The 13,655-nt window shown below is 68.2% G+C and overlaps 2 protein-coding genes across 2 annotated transcripts; both read right to left on the minus strand.

Annotated features, from left to right (window-relative positions):
- Nucleotides 1-1,543: 1,543 nt before the first annotated feature.
- Nucleotides 1,544-11,290, minus strand: KCNH4 (potassium voltage-gated channel subfamily H member 4; the record flags this gene model as incomplete). The annotated part of the gene is made up of 16 exons (XM_040536322.1): nt 11,215-11,290; nt 8,565-8,798; nt 8,330-8,461; nt 7,916-8,043; nt 6,956-7,199; nt 6,653-6,810; nt 5,560-5,767; nt 5,170-5,364; nt 4,795-4,994; nt 4,146-4,395; nt 3,834-4,048; nt 2,891-2,929; nt 2,498-2,802; nt 2,282-2,406; nt 2,145-2,200; nt 1,544-1,621 (listed from the first exon to the last, which is right to left on the minus strand). Coding segments are annotated over exons 1-16 (2,643 nt in total), but the record flags the coding sequence as incomplete, so codon positions are not given.
- A 739-nt stretch (nt 11,291-12,029) lies between these two features.
- On the minus strand, nt 12,030-13,635 carry HCRT (hypocretin neuropeptide precursor). The gene is made up of 2 exons (XM_040536924.1): nt 13,138-13,635; nt 12,030-12,616 (listed from the first exon to the last, which is right to left on the minus strand). The coding sequence occupies exons 1-2, from the start codon at nt 13,303-13,305 to the stop codon at nt 12,188-12,190; spliced, it is 597 nt and encodes a 198-aa protein (XP_040392858.1). The 5' UTR covers nt 13,306-13,635; the 3' UTR covers nt 12,030-12,187.
- Between the last annotated feature and the right edge of the window lie 20 nt (nt 13,636-13,655).

Consider the following 13,655-nt stretch of genomic DNA (forward strand, 5'->3'; position numbering starts at 1 on the left):
CCGGTAAAGGAGGGGCTCCCGGGGAGACGGGAGCGGGCGGGGGGGTGGTGAGCCGGGGGGGGGGGGGGGGAACTGGGCAGAGCCTGGCTCAGGGGAGACCCCGGTGCAGGGGGGAGTCTGTTGCATTGGGGGGGCGGCTGGGGACCCCGGTTTGGGGGGGGGACCCCGGTTTGTGGGGGACTCCGGTGGGGGGGGGGGGGGGGAACAGGCTGGGGACCCCGGTGCAAGGGGGACCCCGGTTCGTGGGGAGGCCCGGTGCATGGGGGGGAAGAGGTTGGGGACCCCGGTTTGGGGGGGGGGGGGATCCCGGTGCACGGGGGAGCCTGCTGCATGAGGGGGGGCACCTGGGGACCCCGTTTTTTGGGGACCCCCATTTGTGGGGGACCCCAGTGCACGAGGGGGGACAGGCTGGGGACCCCGGTGCGCGGGGGACCCCCGAGCATGGGGGCTGTGGTCCCCTCACGTCCCCGCTGCCCCCCCCCCCCCCCAAGGCTGTGCCCCCCTCCCCACCTTGGGGGGCTGCGGTCCCCTCCCGCAGCAAAGTGCCCCGGAGCTGTAAAAATAGAGCTTTTATTTCCCGTTTGTGCTTTTTTTTTTTTGGGGGGGGGGGGGGTGGGTGGAGGGGGGGGCACAGGTAGGAGAGGTCGTGCCCGGGGTGGGGGTGAGGGTGGGGGGAGCGCCCTTGGAGGAAAAAAAATAAGGGACAGAAACCACGGCGGGGTGACACCGCACGGCTGCCATCCCGGGGGGGGCGGGGGTTCCCAGCCCGGAGATCCCCCCCCCCCCGAGAGCTGGGGGCCCCCGTTGAGCACCGAACCCCCCCCCCCCCCGGCAGACCCCCCGGGGGTTCCCCGGGCAGCAGCCGGTGCCCGGCACCGGGCACGGGAGGGATGCGCGGCCCCGGGGCGGGCTTGTGGGGGGGGCTGGGGGAGGGGGGGGGGGGGCTGATTTTTTTTTTTAAAAAAAAAAAAGCCCCCGTGGGCAAAAAAAGTATCAAAACCGGTATCAAAATCCCTGCTGTTGAGAGGCCGGGGTGCAGCCTTTGTGCTTGGGGGGGGGGGGGTCCCCGGCGGGGTAAGGCTGGGGGGGAGCCGGACCGGAGCCGGTGACCGGGGTGGGGGGCCGGTCCCGGCCGTCCCCCGACCCGCGGGGACCCCCGGGGCAGCCTCCGGGGGGGGGAAGGGGGGGGTCAGCGGGAGCTGGCGGAGCTGGAGCGGGGCTGGGGGCGGGCTGGGGGCCCCCCGGCGGCCGAGCAACCGGGGAAGGAACGGGCAGAGCGGGGCGGCGCCGGGGGCTGCGAGCCCGTTGCCGGCCGGGCTAAGCGGGGAGCGGGCTGGGGGGCGGCGGGGGGCGGCGGGCACGGTCCCTCGGTGCCCAGCCAGGGGGGGCCGGGGGGGCCGGAGGAGGCGTGAGGCGAGCGGCTGCGGGAGGGGAAGCGTTTGGCCCGGGGGCTGGCGGAGGGGGAGCCCCGGGAGGGGGGGGGCAGCGGGGAGGGGCGGGGGGGCGGCGAGGGGGAGGGGGGAGGTCGGGGGGGGCAGCCGGGGGGGCGGCCCTGGAGCAGCTCCAGCATCCGCTGCAGCTCCCGGCTGAGGTGGGCGAGCTCCCGGGTGAGACGGCTGATCTAGGGGGGGGGGGGGGGGGGGGAGAAAAAAAAAAAATAAATAATAAAAATTAAAAAAAAAATAAATAGAAAAATTAGATATTAAAATTTAAAAAATAAAAATTAAAAAGAAGAAGAAAAATTTAAAATATTAAAAATGTTTTAAAAATAAAAAAAATTAAAATAAAATTTTAAAAGTTAAAAAATAGAAAATAAAATAAAACATAAAATAAAAATAAAGAAATAAAATAAAAAATAAAAACAAAATTTCAAAATATTAAATTTTTAAAAATAAAAACAAAAATTTAAAATATTAAAATTTAAAAAAAAAAACAAAAATTGAAAAATAAATTTTAAAATATTAAAAAAATACAAATTATAAAATTATAAAAATAAAAAATAGAATATTAAAAATAAAAAATAAAAAATAAAAATAGAATATTAATTTTTAAAAAAGTTTAAAAAAATAAAAATTTAAAAATTTAAAAATTTAAAATAAAATCACCCCCCCCCCCCCCCCCCGCAGCCCCTGGTCCTTCCGCACCTCGGCGTTGAGCCTCAGGACGCTCCCCTTCACCTCCTCCGCCTCCGCCGCCAGCACTGGGCCTCCCTCCCCACACCCTGCCGGGAAAACACCGCAGGTCGCTGGGGACCCCCCCGGGGTACCCCCCCCCCCCCAACCCCGCTCCCCGTCCGTACCTGGCGGGGGGCAGCCCCCCGGTGCGCTCCGCAGCGGGGGGGCCGCGGTGAAGGTGAAGGTTTGCGCCTCCCATGGCCCCCCGGCGTCTTCAATCCCATCCACCACCCTGGGGTGGGGAAGGGCTGAGGATGGGTCCTCGCCCCCCCCCCCCCCCCCCGGCCTCGCCTCCCCCCGCAGCCCCCGACCCCCGGCCTTACCTGGGGCTGAGCTCGGGGGGCTCGGGGGCGTGCAGGGAGGGGATGAGGAGCTCGGGCGGCTTCTTGCCCCTGCTGCCCCCCGCCTCCGAGGCCTGGGCCTCCCCCCGGTGCCGCACCGAGGGGCTGCCCCGCTCCGAGCCCCGGAGGCTCCCCGCGCCCCCCCGGCGTGCGGGGCTGCTCCTGGGGGGCAGCAAGAGCTGGCGGTGGGCGGTGGGCGAGTGCTGGAAGACCTCGTCCTGCTCCTCCTCGTCCTCCAGGATGGAGGGAAGGGGCTTCTCCGGGCTGGCACCGCTGTCCGGGCGAGGCTGCGGGTACGGGGGGATGTCAGGGCCGGTGTCAGTGGCCCCCTGACCCCCCCCCAAAATCCCTTCCCCCCCCCCCCGCAGCATGAACCTGCGAGAGGCGCGGGGAGCGGGAGAAGCGGCAGAGCCCCTGCGGGAGAGCGGACGGAGCCGGTCGGTGGGGAGCAGCCACGAGCGGCCCCCCCCCCCCCCCCCCCCCCCCGTGCCCTGAACGTGCCCACCTCGGTGCGCAGCCCCCCCACCCCCCCCGGCCTTTCGGTGCCACCCAAAATCCCCAGCCCCCAGCAGCGGTCCCTGCAGCAGCCTGTTGGGGGGGGGGGGGGACCCGGTGGCACAGGGCCTTCCTCTGCTCCCCCCTCCTCTGCTGCTCCCGGTGCTCTGCGCATCCCGAGCCGGAGCTGCAAGGACCAGCAAGCGCTGTTTGCACCCACCGCGGTTTATTTACACCTCTCCCAAGTGCTGGGTTTAGGATTTAGGATTTAGGATTTAGGGAGCGCCCTCCCCGTCTGTAAAGGGCCTGGAGGCGACGGGTGCCCCCGGGGAGGACGCGCTGCAGAGCCCCCGGCTGCTCGGAGCCGGCAGCAGAGCCGGGGGAGGCCGAGCGGTGCGGAGCTATTTCTGCGGCAGAACGTCCCCCCGGCAGCGTGGCAAAACCCCGCAGCCCCCGGCGCTGCCTCCTGCGTGCTGGCGGGGGGGGGGGGGGGGGGGGTACGCCCTGGCTGCCTTCCCTGGGGGGCCCCCAAGTCCCTTCCGCCCCCATTCCCAAGCCCTCCAAGCCTCCTGTGCCGCAAATGCTCTTGCCTGCGAACGCCGTGAGTTGTGCAGAGCTGAGAGAAGCTGGGACATACCTGCACGGCTCGGGGGGGGGGGGGGGGGGCACAGAGCCGCAGCTCCCTCCCCAGCCCCGGAGCCTCAGGACCACGAGCACGGAGCGGATAAAATCCCCTTCCGCGGCCACGCAGAGCCCCAGCCCCGCTCCCGGCGCTGGGGACGCGAGGCCGGGAAGGGGCCTGCGAGGGAGGACACGCACCCACCTCCATCTCGCCGCCCTCCCGCAGGTTGAAGGTCAGGTCCTGGTGGATGTCGGCCGTGAACTTGGCGGCGTACTCGGGGTAGAGCTGCAGCACCTCGCAGAGCCCCCGCAGCCCCACGTACTGCAGGTCGCAGTAGGTGAGCGCCTTCACGTCCGCCTTGCTTTTGATCACCTGCTCCTTGCTGGGCAGGTCGGCGCCGATCAAATCCCCCTTGCCTGCGGGACGGGGTGGGCTATGGGCTATAGCGCGAGCCCCCGTGCCGGCCGGGCAGCACGAGGTGCTGCGGGGTGGGGGGGTGGGGGCAGCCCTCACCCAGGATGGCCAGGACCACGTTGTCCTTCAGCACCTCGAGGGAGCCGGAGCAGACGAAGTAGTTGGCCTGCAGCGCGTCGCCCTGGCGCAGCAGGTACTCGCCGGGGGCGCAGAACGAGGTCTTGATGTGCAGCGAGAGGGAGCGCAGGCAGCCCCGGCTGGCCGTCTCGAAGACGGGCAGCTGCAGGACGTCCTTGTTCAGGTGCATGGCCACGTCGGCGCGCAGCTCGTCGGGGAAGTCGTGCAGCAGCTGGGGGGCGGAGGGGGGGGCGGGGGGGAGAGGAGCCGGCGTGCTGGTGGTGCCTGGGGCTGATAGCGAGCTTCCAGCCCCGGCACGATGGAGCACCTCGCCGCTCAGCAGCCCTGGGTGGTAAACCCAGCCCAGCTCCGGCTGATTTGGGGCTGCCTCTGCTCTATCTGCACGTCCCCGCTCCTCGTGCTGCCAGGAACCTGCCCCAGTCCCGGCGCACAGCTCTGATCCCTCCAGCAGCAGAGCACGGACACCAGCACGCGTGCACGCTTGCACACACCCCCCCCCCCCCCTCCCCCATGCTCCCATCGCTCGCCCTGCCACCTCCATCACCCCCAGCTCCGTGAGCAGGGTGGGGGGCAGGAGAGAGGCTGCTCCAGCCCTCACGAACCCTCCTACCTCGTTGGCGTCGATGCCGTTGTTCACCGACCAGGTGGTCTGGAAGTACTCCAGCATCCTCTGCTTGAGCTGCTGGGGCAGGCGGTGGACGCGGATGAAGTCCTTGAGGTCCTTCATGCGGGTGTGGTAGAGCGAGCGGCGCGAGTACATGCGCTGGATGATGGCCGTGACATTACCGAAGACGACGGCGTGCATCAGCGCTGGGGGCCGGGAGGGCAGCGTCAGGCCCGTGTAAGGACCGGGGACCCGGGCAGGGTCTGGGCTCTGCCCCCTCCAGCAACACGGGGCCGAAGCGTGCAGAAAAGGGGCTTCTCCCCTAAACCCATCGCCTCCCCGCCACAGTGCCCTGCCCGGGTCCCCGCATCCCCGCCTCACCCCCGATGAGCATGGTGCAGATGGAGAAGATCTTCTCGGCATCGGTGTTGGCGCAGACGTTGCCGAAGCCCACGCTGGTCAGGCTGCTGAGGGTGAAGTAGAGGGAGGCGATGTAGGCGCTGCGGATGGAGGGGCCCCCCACCGAGTTGTTGATGTAGGGAGCCTCCAGCCTCTTGCCCAGCTCGTGCAGCCAGCCTGCCAAGCACAGCCAGGGGTCAGTGCTGGTGCTCAGCACGGCTCCCGTCCCTGCCCCGATCTTGCTTTGTGGTCAGGAGCCACCCAAAAATGCTGCACCACCCCCCCCCACACACCGCTGCCCACCCCCTGCCCGCTCCGTCCCACCACCGGCGGGGACCCCCGGCGGCCCCCGCGCCGCGCAGCCCCGCTCACCGATGTCCCAGGTGAGCGGGTCGTTGCTCTCCATCTCCTTGCGGCCGATGACGTACCAGATGCAGGCCATCCAGTGGGCCAGCAGCGCGAACATGGACGTGAGCAGCGTCAGCACCATGGCGCTGTACTGCGAGTAGCGGTCCAGCTTCTGCAGCAGCCGCAGCAGCCGCAGCAGCCGCACCGTCTTCAGCAGGTGAACCAGCGAGGTCTGGGGAGCGGGGCACGAGGGTGAAACCGGCGGCAGGGTCAAGGAGGGACCCCCCACCTGCCTCCCCCCGGGGCAGGGACCCTTCACCACCCGCCACAGCTACGGGACAGGCTGGGCAGCGCTCCCTCCCCGAGCAGCCTCCGTCCCCATCACCCTGCTCTGGGCACCCCAGCAGAGGGGAGGGAGGCGAGCCGGCAGGAGGAGGACGCGGGGAGCGGTGGATTTGCTGTCAGAGGCTGGGGATGGTGAAGCCGTGCTGGCAGAGAGCTGATCTGATCTGCTTTGCAAGGGGAAATGGCAGCAAGATGCTGAGCCTCGCCTGCGAGGGTCCTAGACAAAGAGAGCCAGATGCCCTGGCTTAGGATGGGTCGGATGTGCAGCGGTGCTGAGCTCCCCCAGGGATTCCCACCTTGCCCAAAGCTCCATCTCCGTCCTTCTGACTCTTCCCAGCACGGCACCAGGCATCGGGAGGAGCCCAGGGCAGTGGGACTGGGCAGGGGAACAGGGCAGGAGCTGAGCCATAGCAGATGCTGGGCTCGGACCCTGCTGGGACAGGGCCGATGGAGAAGCTCCTTGGCCAGCTCAGCTCAGCTGCCTTCAGCCCAGAGGATCCCTCCTGCCAGCTGCAGCCTCAGTCCCCTGGCAGCATTTTTAGGAAACCGCTGCTTGTGCCCTCACACCGTGGCCTCCCCTCTCAGGGCACCGCTCCCTGCTCCGCTCCAGCTTGCCCAGCCCAGCTGCACCCCGCGCTTGCCCGAGGTCGTTTTCTTTTTTCGGGAGGCTTCCCCCGATAGCTGCGGTCTCCGCTTTCCCCCCGCTGCCCGAGCTGGCCCCCAGACCGAGCCGGGAGCAGCGGGTTCCCCCCGCAGGGCCCCCGGAGCTCACCACGGTGACGTTGAAGACGTAGAGCAGGTCGAAGGGCAGGGCAGCGATCAGGTCCACGAAGAACCAGGTGGCCACGTAGTGGATGCAGATGGAGCGGGGCTCGTACACCACCTGGCCCGACTGGCTCACGTACGTCGTCCGGAAATTCAGGGCGATATCTGCCCCGGGGAGAGCAAAACAGCCCTGAACACCCCGCTACGGATGGGGCAGCCGGGTTGGGGGGGGACGGGGATCAACCCTGGTCCCGTCCGGGCGCATCCTCGTGCCCCCATGGGTGCTCAGCCCCGGGCTGAGCGTCCCTACCGAGGATGAAGAGCATCTCCACCGCGATGTCGCTGACGATGGTGCTGCGGGCGGCCGAGAGGCTGTCCTCCGTGCCGGTGAAGCAGACGTTGTAGGGGACGGTGACGGCCACGTAGAAGGTGGCCAGCAGGATCAGCCAGTCCCACAGGGCCTTGAAGACGCTGTAGTGGAGCAGGATGAAGCGGGCTTTCTGCACCGAGGCCACCTTGTACTCGGGGACGGACGGCTTGTTCTCAAACACGTTCTGGGGGAGCAGACGGCAGCGGTGGCACGGGGGCAGCCCCGCACTGCAGACCCCGTCCCCCTGGTTCCTGCTGGCCTGGGGCGCCCCCGGCTGTCAGCCCCGATGCCACGGTGATGGGCACACACGTCCAGCGGGGCACGTCGCACGCAGGCTGTGCGGAGGTCACCCACAAAGGCAGGCGCAGGGTACCCGCTTACGGCCCGTTAATTAATGTCGTGCTAATGCCATTAGCCGTAATCCACCGGCAGCGCCAGCTGCTGCCCAGAACGGTCTCAGGTGCAGATGTGGTGGGGGCAGAGCCCACCAGCACCCTCTGCATGGGCAGCGATAGCTTTGGTGCTGTCCCAACCCCGTCCTCCGTGGCTCAGCATCTCCTGACCGTGCCCTGGGGACCCCGCGCCGGAGCCCCCCAGCCCCAGGAGGAGGCTGGCACGGGGACGCTGCCACGGGGACATCACTGCTCGGGCTGCCAGCTCCTGGTAACGGCGCTCCCCTGGGGCAAGCACGGCCCTGCCGGAGCCTGAGCAGCTGGGTTTCAACACAGCTAACACACGAGGAGAGGAGAAGGTGGCAAGAGCTGCCAAAAGCTCTGCTCTCCCCGTGGCACAGTCAGGTCCTGCTGCAGCCTTTGCACTTCCCGGGGCCGAGGGCATTTTGGTGCCCAGGGGGGAGCGTCCTGGGGGGAGCGGGCTGTGCACGCACCCCCAGCCCCTTACCCGGTTGATTTTCATCTCGCTGCGGTCCCGCCGGGCGAACTGGGTGCTGAGCCGGTGCAGCACCGTGCGGCCCTGCCGCCGCGCCGCCCGCAGGTGCGAGCTCCTGGGCTTCTTGCTCCTCTGCTTCTCTGCAATGATGAGATGTGCTCGGTCAGCGGCCGTGCTGCTGCTGGGGGACCGGGTCCCCACATGGGCTCTCAGCCCCGTGGCTGGGGGACTGGTCCCATTGCTCCCATCCCCTGCCCTGGGAGCCACCTGGAGCAACAGAGGGGGGCTGGGGACCCCTCCTTGCATGGGTGGCACCAAGCTGGGACAAAAAACCGGGCTGGGGCCGGGAACCCCTTCTCCACGTGCCCCCTGCACACGCTGCTGATGCTCCCTGCACCCCATCCCCATCCCACAGCCACGGCTCACCCTCCTTCTTGTCGCCCGCGTGGCTCTTGCCCCGGCTCTCCGTGATATCCTTGAAGGAGAAGAGGAAGAGCACCACCTCCCCCTTCTCATTCTTGATGGGCATGATGTCCAGCAGGCACCAGAACGCCGCTCCTGCGCGGAGGAGAGGAGATGGGAAGGCAGGAGAGCCCCTCCGCTGTCCGGCACGGGGCCGAGCCCCGGCTGGAGCCGCCCGCAGGTCCCCAGCGCCACTCACCCCCCTTCTTGTAGAAGCAGACCTCGGTCTGGCACTCCTGCTTGCTGTCCAGCACCTTCTCGATGCGCTGCAGGACGGCCTCGCTGGTGTCGGCCCCGCAGAGGAAGCGGCAGCTGCACTTCTGCTGCATCACCTCGGTGCGGGCGAAGCCGGTCAGCTCGCAGAAGCCGTCGGAGCAGTAGACGATGGGGAAGCCGCGGCGGAGCTGCGCGTTGGCCAGGATGAAGTTGCTGTCTGCAAGGGGACACGGCGGCCCCTGAGGGCTCGGGGCTGCCCTGGGGTGTGGGGTGGGGGGGCACGAATGGCCCCTGCACCCCAAGGTGGAGCACAGAAATCCCACCCCGTCCGTGGGTCCATCTGGGAAGAGGAGCCTGGTCTCCATCCTGCCCGCAGACCCCGCTCTCCTACCGCAGCACGATGGTGGCCACACACCCGTCCATCTGTACCAGGGGACCCACGGCCACCAGGGAGGCTTGGCCCACAACCCCCTGCTCACCCTGAGGGCCAGCAGAGCCGTGGAGAACCGTGCCCCACGCTGTGAAGTGGGGCCGATCCCTCATCTGAGCCGGGAGACCCCAAGGACAAGCTCATCTCCCTGCCCTGCCACCCCCAGGACCTGGAGGTCCCCGCTGTGCTGGAAGGGGAAAGACCCCGACACATCTCCTGGCTCCGTGAGTGATGCCACCGAGCCCCAAGTCAGGGCTAAGCCAGGGCAAGAGCCCCCTGGAGCTTGCAGTTTCCCTGGAGGCATCACCCAGGAAAGCTTTTGCCAACCCCGGGCCAGGCGGGGGCTCTGCCAGCGGGGCCGCGGCAGCGCTGGCTGCGGGCTCGGTGCCAGCCGGGCAGATGGTTTCGTGCTTTAGCCCGAGGAAGGGTGCGCACGAGGGCGGCAAGGAAGAGGGGTGCACGGCCAGCGGGGGCTGCGGTAGCGGGGGGGGGCAGGACGGGTGCCAGCATCCAGACGTGGTCTCGAGCTTGCGGATCCCCAGCTCAGCACCCCTGCACCCCGCAGCCCAGGCACCCAGAAGGATGTCTCTTGCCCACTTCACAAAGAAGGGGGAGACCCACAGAGGATTGTAGGGCCTGTGCACAGACGGCAGAGCCGTGCCAGGACACCCCAGCCCGGGTAGGGACGCAGGAGGGAGCCGCACACAGCCCTGGTGCGATGGGAGGCGCGCCGGGGCCACCGCGGCGCAGCTCAACCCAGGATTAGCTTGGAGAAGCAAAAATAGCTGGGAGCTGTGACTAAGGCCAGATTTTGGCTCTGGGGAGCCAGGATTACCGTGGCGTCCAGGGTGTGGTATTAGGAAAAGGGAAAAAAAAAAAAAAAAGAAAAGGGGCTTGCATGGCTTGCATTTGGGATTGGCTTTGCTGTGAAGGGGGGCACAGCCCCTGCGGCAGCAGCCAGCTCACCTGGATGAGGGGCCCAGCGGCTGCGTGGGAGAGGCAGGGTTAATTCGCACCACGTATCGCTGCAGCTAAAGCCCCTCTCCATGGCAGATAAAGCCGATAAGAGACGCATCAAACCCACAAAGCCGGACACTATTTAAAAGTGCCCGGAAGGCGGGTTCGAGCCGTCGAAAGCAGGGTGCTGTCAGGATGCAGGATGAAAGCAGGATGCTCTCAGCCACCCTCGGTCCCGGGGGGTAACCCCCTGGTGTTGGCACACCCCAGGCTCCGAGCATCTTCTTCATCGCTCCCAGCACCGCAAGAGACCCAGATGATTTTGGGAGGCCCAGGTGATTTTGGGGAGGCGCGGGGTCAGCGCCGAACACGACCCATCCCTGGGTGGCTGCGTGGTGCTGCCGGAAGCTGGCACGTGGCACCCCCGCGTAATCCCCTCTCCAACGTGCCAGGGCTTTAATCCGTCCTGGCCCCAGCAAGGGGGCACGGACACGGGGAGGAGCCCAGCTCCCAAGGATGCCCCAGCACCTCCAGCTGTGGGAAGCGGCCCCAAAACCGGCAGCATTGGACCCCTGCCCCAGAACACAGCTACCAGTGCCCACCTTCACCAAGGACACAGCTCCAAGCAGATGCTTTGCCCCCTTGGGGCGGGCAGGGCCCTGCCCAGCACCTGAGCTCCGGGAGCAAAGAACCAGTGCCCAGCACGGAGCTGGCCGGTGCAACACCGGGGTCCCCGAGGGCCATGCTGGTGGCTGCAGCGCCGTGTGCCACAAGCGCGACAAGCACGCGCTGTGCCACCGGGCCATCCCCTGGCACCGGGACCCAGCTCCGGGGGCTGCTCAGGGCAGCACCCAGCCCCTCGCTCCCATCCCGGGGCTGTTCCGGGCCCGGGTGCTGCCGTTGCACCGGGTGCTGCCCACCCCAAGCCCTCCCGGTGCCGACCGTGCTGGGGGTGCTCGGGTGGGGTCTCTCTCCGTGCACCCCGTGCACCCCGGACCCCTCCCGGTGCGCCCGGTGCCGACGGTGGCGCCTCTGTCCCTGGTGCTGCGCGGGACCGGGACCCTCCCGGTCACCTCGGGGGCTGCACGGGGCCGGGGGACCGAGCCCGGCCGGGGGATGGAGAGCGCCGAGGGTCGCGTCCCGCCGCGCCCCGCGGGGCTCCGGTGCCCCGGGCGCCCCCCGCCGCTTCCCAGAGCGCCTGCCGCTGCCCGCGCCCCCCCGCCGCCGTCCCGGGGCGCAGCCCTACGTGTGCCATCGAAGCGGGTGGCGATGGTGTCCAGGAAGGTGTTCTGCGGAGCCAGCAACCCCTTCATCACCGGCATGGTCCCGCCGGGCCGCCCGCCCCCGGGGCTGCTCCTACGGGGCCGGGCACCGCCGCCGCCCCGGGGCCCCTCCGCGGGTGCGGCCCCAAAGCCGCCGGTTAATCCCGGCTCGGCTCGGCCCGGCCCGGCCCGGCCCGCCCGGGGCTCCCGCTCCGCCCCCCCGCCCCGCCCCGGGCCCTGCGCGCCGCCGGCACCGGGAGGGGCTTCGGCACCGGCAGGCACCGGCAGCACCGGGAGCCGCTCGGCAGCGCCCTGCTCGGCCCCGGGAGGTACCGGTCCCGCTGCACCGGGACCTGCTGGGAGCCAGGAACCGGGGCGCCGGGACCTGCTCGGTACCAGCCCACTCGGCACCGGGAGGCACCGACCCCGGTGCACCGGGACCTGCTCGGCACCGGGACCCGGTGCACCGGGACCTGCTCGGTCCAGGCTCTTTGGAAGGGGCAGGATCCGGCCACCCCCGGCACCCCAGCTCCGGGATGGGACCAGCAGCAGGACACCAGCCCCAGCCCTGCTGCTGTACCCTGGAGAGCCCAGGGGCTGCAGCACCTTGGGGACCCCCCCCGAGGGGGGAACCCAGCGGGGACAGCCCCCACCGGAGCCCTCCCCAGGACCCTGCTGGGGGTCGGGGAGCTGGGAGCACGCAGGCACCCCAGGCACCCCCCCCTGCTGCCTGCCCCAGGCAGAGCCGTGCCCCCGGCCCCCTCCCCAGAGACAAGGCAGAGCCGGGCAAGCTCAGGCTACCATTTATTGGGAAAGGCCAGCGGTGCCTGCGGCGCCCTGAGCAGGCTTGGCCAGGGCCCCAAGGAGGTATTTAAAAGTGCTATTTACACCGAGCGAGCGCCGGGGCGTGCGGCCCCCCAGGGATCCCCTCTCTGCCCCCGCAGCCCCCCACCCAGCTCAGTAAAAGCTCTTCGCAGCTCCCCGGCTCTTGGTCACGTCCTTCCCAGCGCGTCCCTGGCATTCCCTGGGGCTGGCGTCGGTGCCCCTCAGCGCCGGCGTTGGCTGAGCACCAGCACCCACGGCGCAGCCCGAGGCGTCGCGGCAGGCGGTGCCGGGGTGCTCCCCGCGCTTGCCCATGGTGAGGATGCCCGCGGCGTGGTTGCCGGAGCCGTGCAGCAGGCGGTAGAGGCGGCTCTGGAAGGCCGGTGGGACGCTCTTCCTCTTGCCCAGCGTGAGGATGCCGGCGGCGTGGTTGCCCATGCCGTGCAGGAGGTCGTAGATGCGGCACGAGCAGGTTTTCTGCCGGCAGCACTCGGGCAGGTTCTGGCGGGCGGCGGCCAGGGAGCAGAGCAGGAGCAGGAGCAGGAGGCAGGCGGCTCTCTGGAGCTGCCCGATAACGGCCGGCGTTAGCATGTGCCCCGCAGGGCTGCCAGCACCCCGGCCGGTGGCTCAGCTCCCATCCACCCCACTCGCTGCAGGGGCTCAGCCCCGTACCCTCAGCACCACCCTTCAGCGCTCCGGGGCACAGCCAACACCGCTCCCCTGGGCACGGAGGGGACCCCAAAGCTCCTCGCTTCCCCATCCCAGCCCCCAAATCCACAGCCCCCAGCCACGCTGCCGGCAGGAGCTGGCCACGGGTACCCTCACCGTGCCACTTACCCCACTCCGGCACACGGCAGCCCCAGGAGCACCCTCCCCTCATCACCAAGAGCCACGGGATGAGCACCCACGCTTGGCTGACGCTGGAGCAGCGCACAGCACGCAGCCAGCTCCCTCCCAGGGAGCCCGTGCAGGGCTGAGCCCCCCGCAGCTGCTCCTTGTCGGCTTTGGGGAGCCCCTGGGAGCCCCAAGGGACTGGCCCAGCCCTTGTGCACCCCGAGACCCCAGCCCCACATCGCCGGCCCCACCTTGGCGTTCGGCACCTCCATCCTTCCCGGCGTCTTCAGGTGGCCGAGCGGCACTGGGGCATGTCCTGCCAGGACCGAGGAGCGCAGCTGCCCTGAGCTGTGCACCCTACACCGGGGCTTTATAGGGGCTGCCCGCGCCCCGGCCCCCAGCCCCCGGCACAATAGCATTGCCAAAAATACCAGCGGGAGCAGCGGGGCTGGTCTCTGGGAGACGCGCACCCTTTGTTGCCGGTAGCTCGGAGACGGGCCAGGCCTTTCCCCTCATTTGCGGCTCCGCATTATGAGGGTGCAGCGCGGGGCCGGGGTGCGCGGCGCTAATGAGGCCGTAATTACCCGAGGGACCCGCGGCCGGGCCGGCACAAAGCGGCCTGAAGGTCAGCACCGGGGGAAGCGCCGTCACCGCTCCCGACAACAGGTCCGGTCCTGGTGGCCCCAATTAGGCTAATTACTGCCCCGAACAAAAGGGTGCCAGGCAGCCTCGTGGCTCAGTGACGTGCGGGGCTGGTGCCCCCTGAACC

The sequence above is a fragment of the Cygnus olor genome, chromosome 25, assembly GCF_009769625.2.
Source record: "Cygnus olor isolate bCygOlo1 chromosome 25, bCygOlo1.pri.v2, whole genome shotgun sequence".
Lineage (NCBI taxonomy): Eukaryota > Metazoa > Chordata > Aves > Anseriformes > Anatidae > Cygnus > Cygnus olor.

Coding starts and splice junctions, on each gene's coding strand:
- HCRT (XM_040536924.1), bottom strand. CDS start 13,305: ATGCTATTGTGCCGGGGGCTGGGGGCCGGGGCGCGGGCAGCCCCTATA. Junction 12,617..13,137: donor TGGAGGTGCCGAACGCCAAG/GTGGGGCCGGCG, acceptor GTTATCGGGCAG/CTCCAGAGAGCCGCCTGCCT.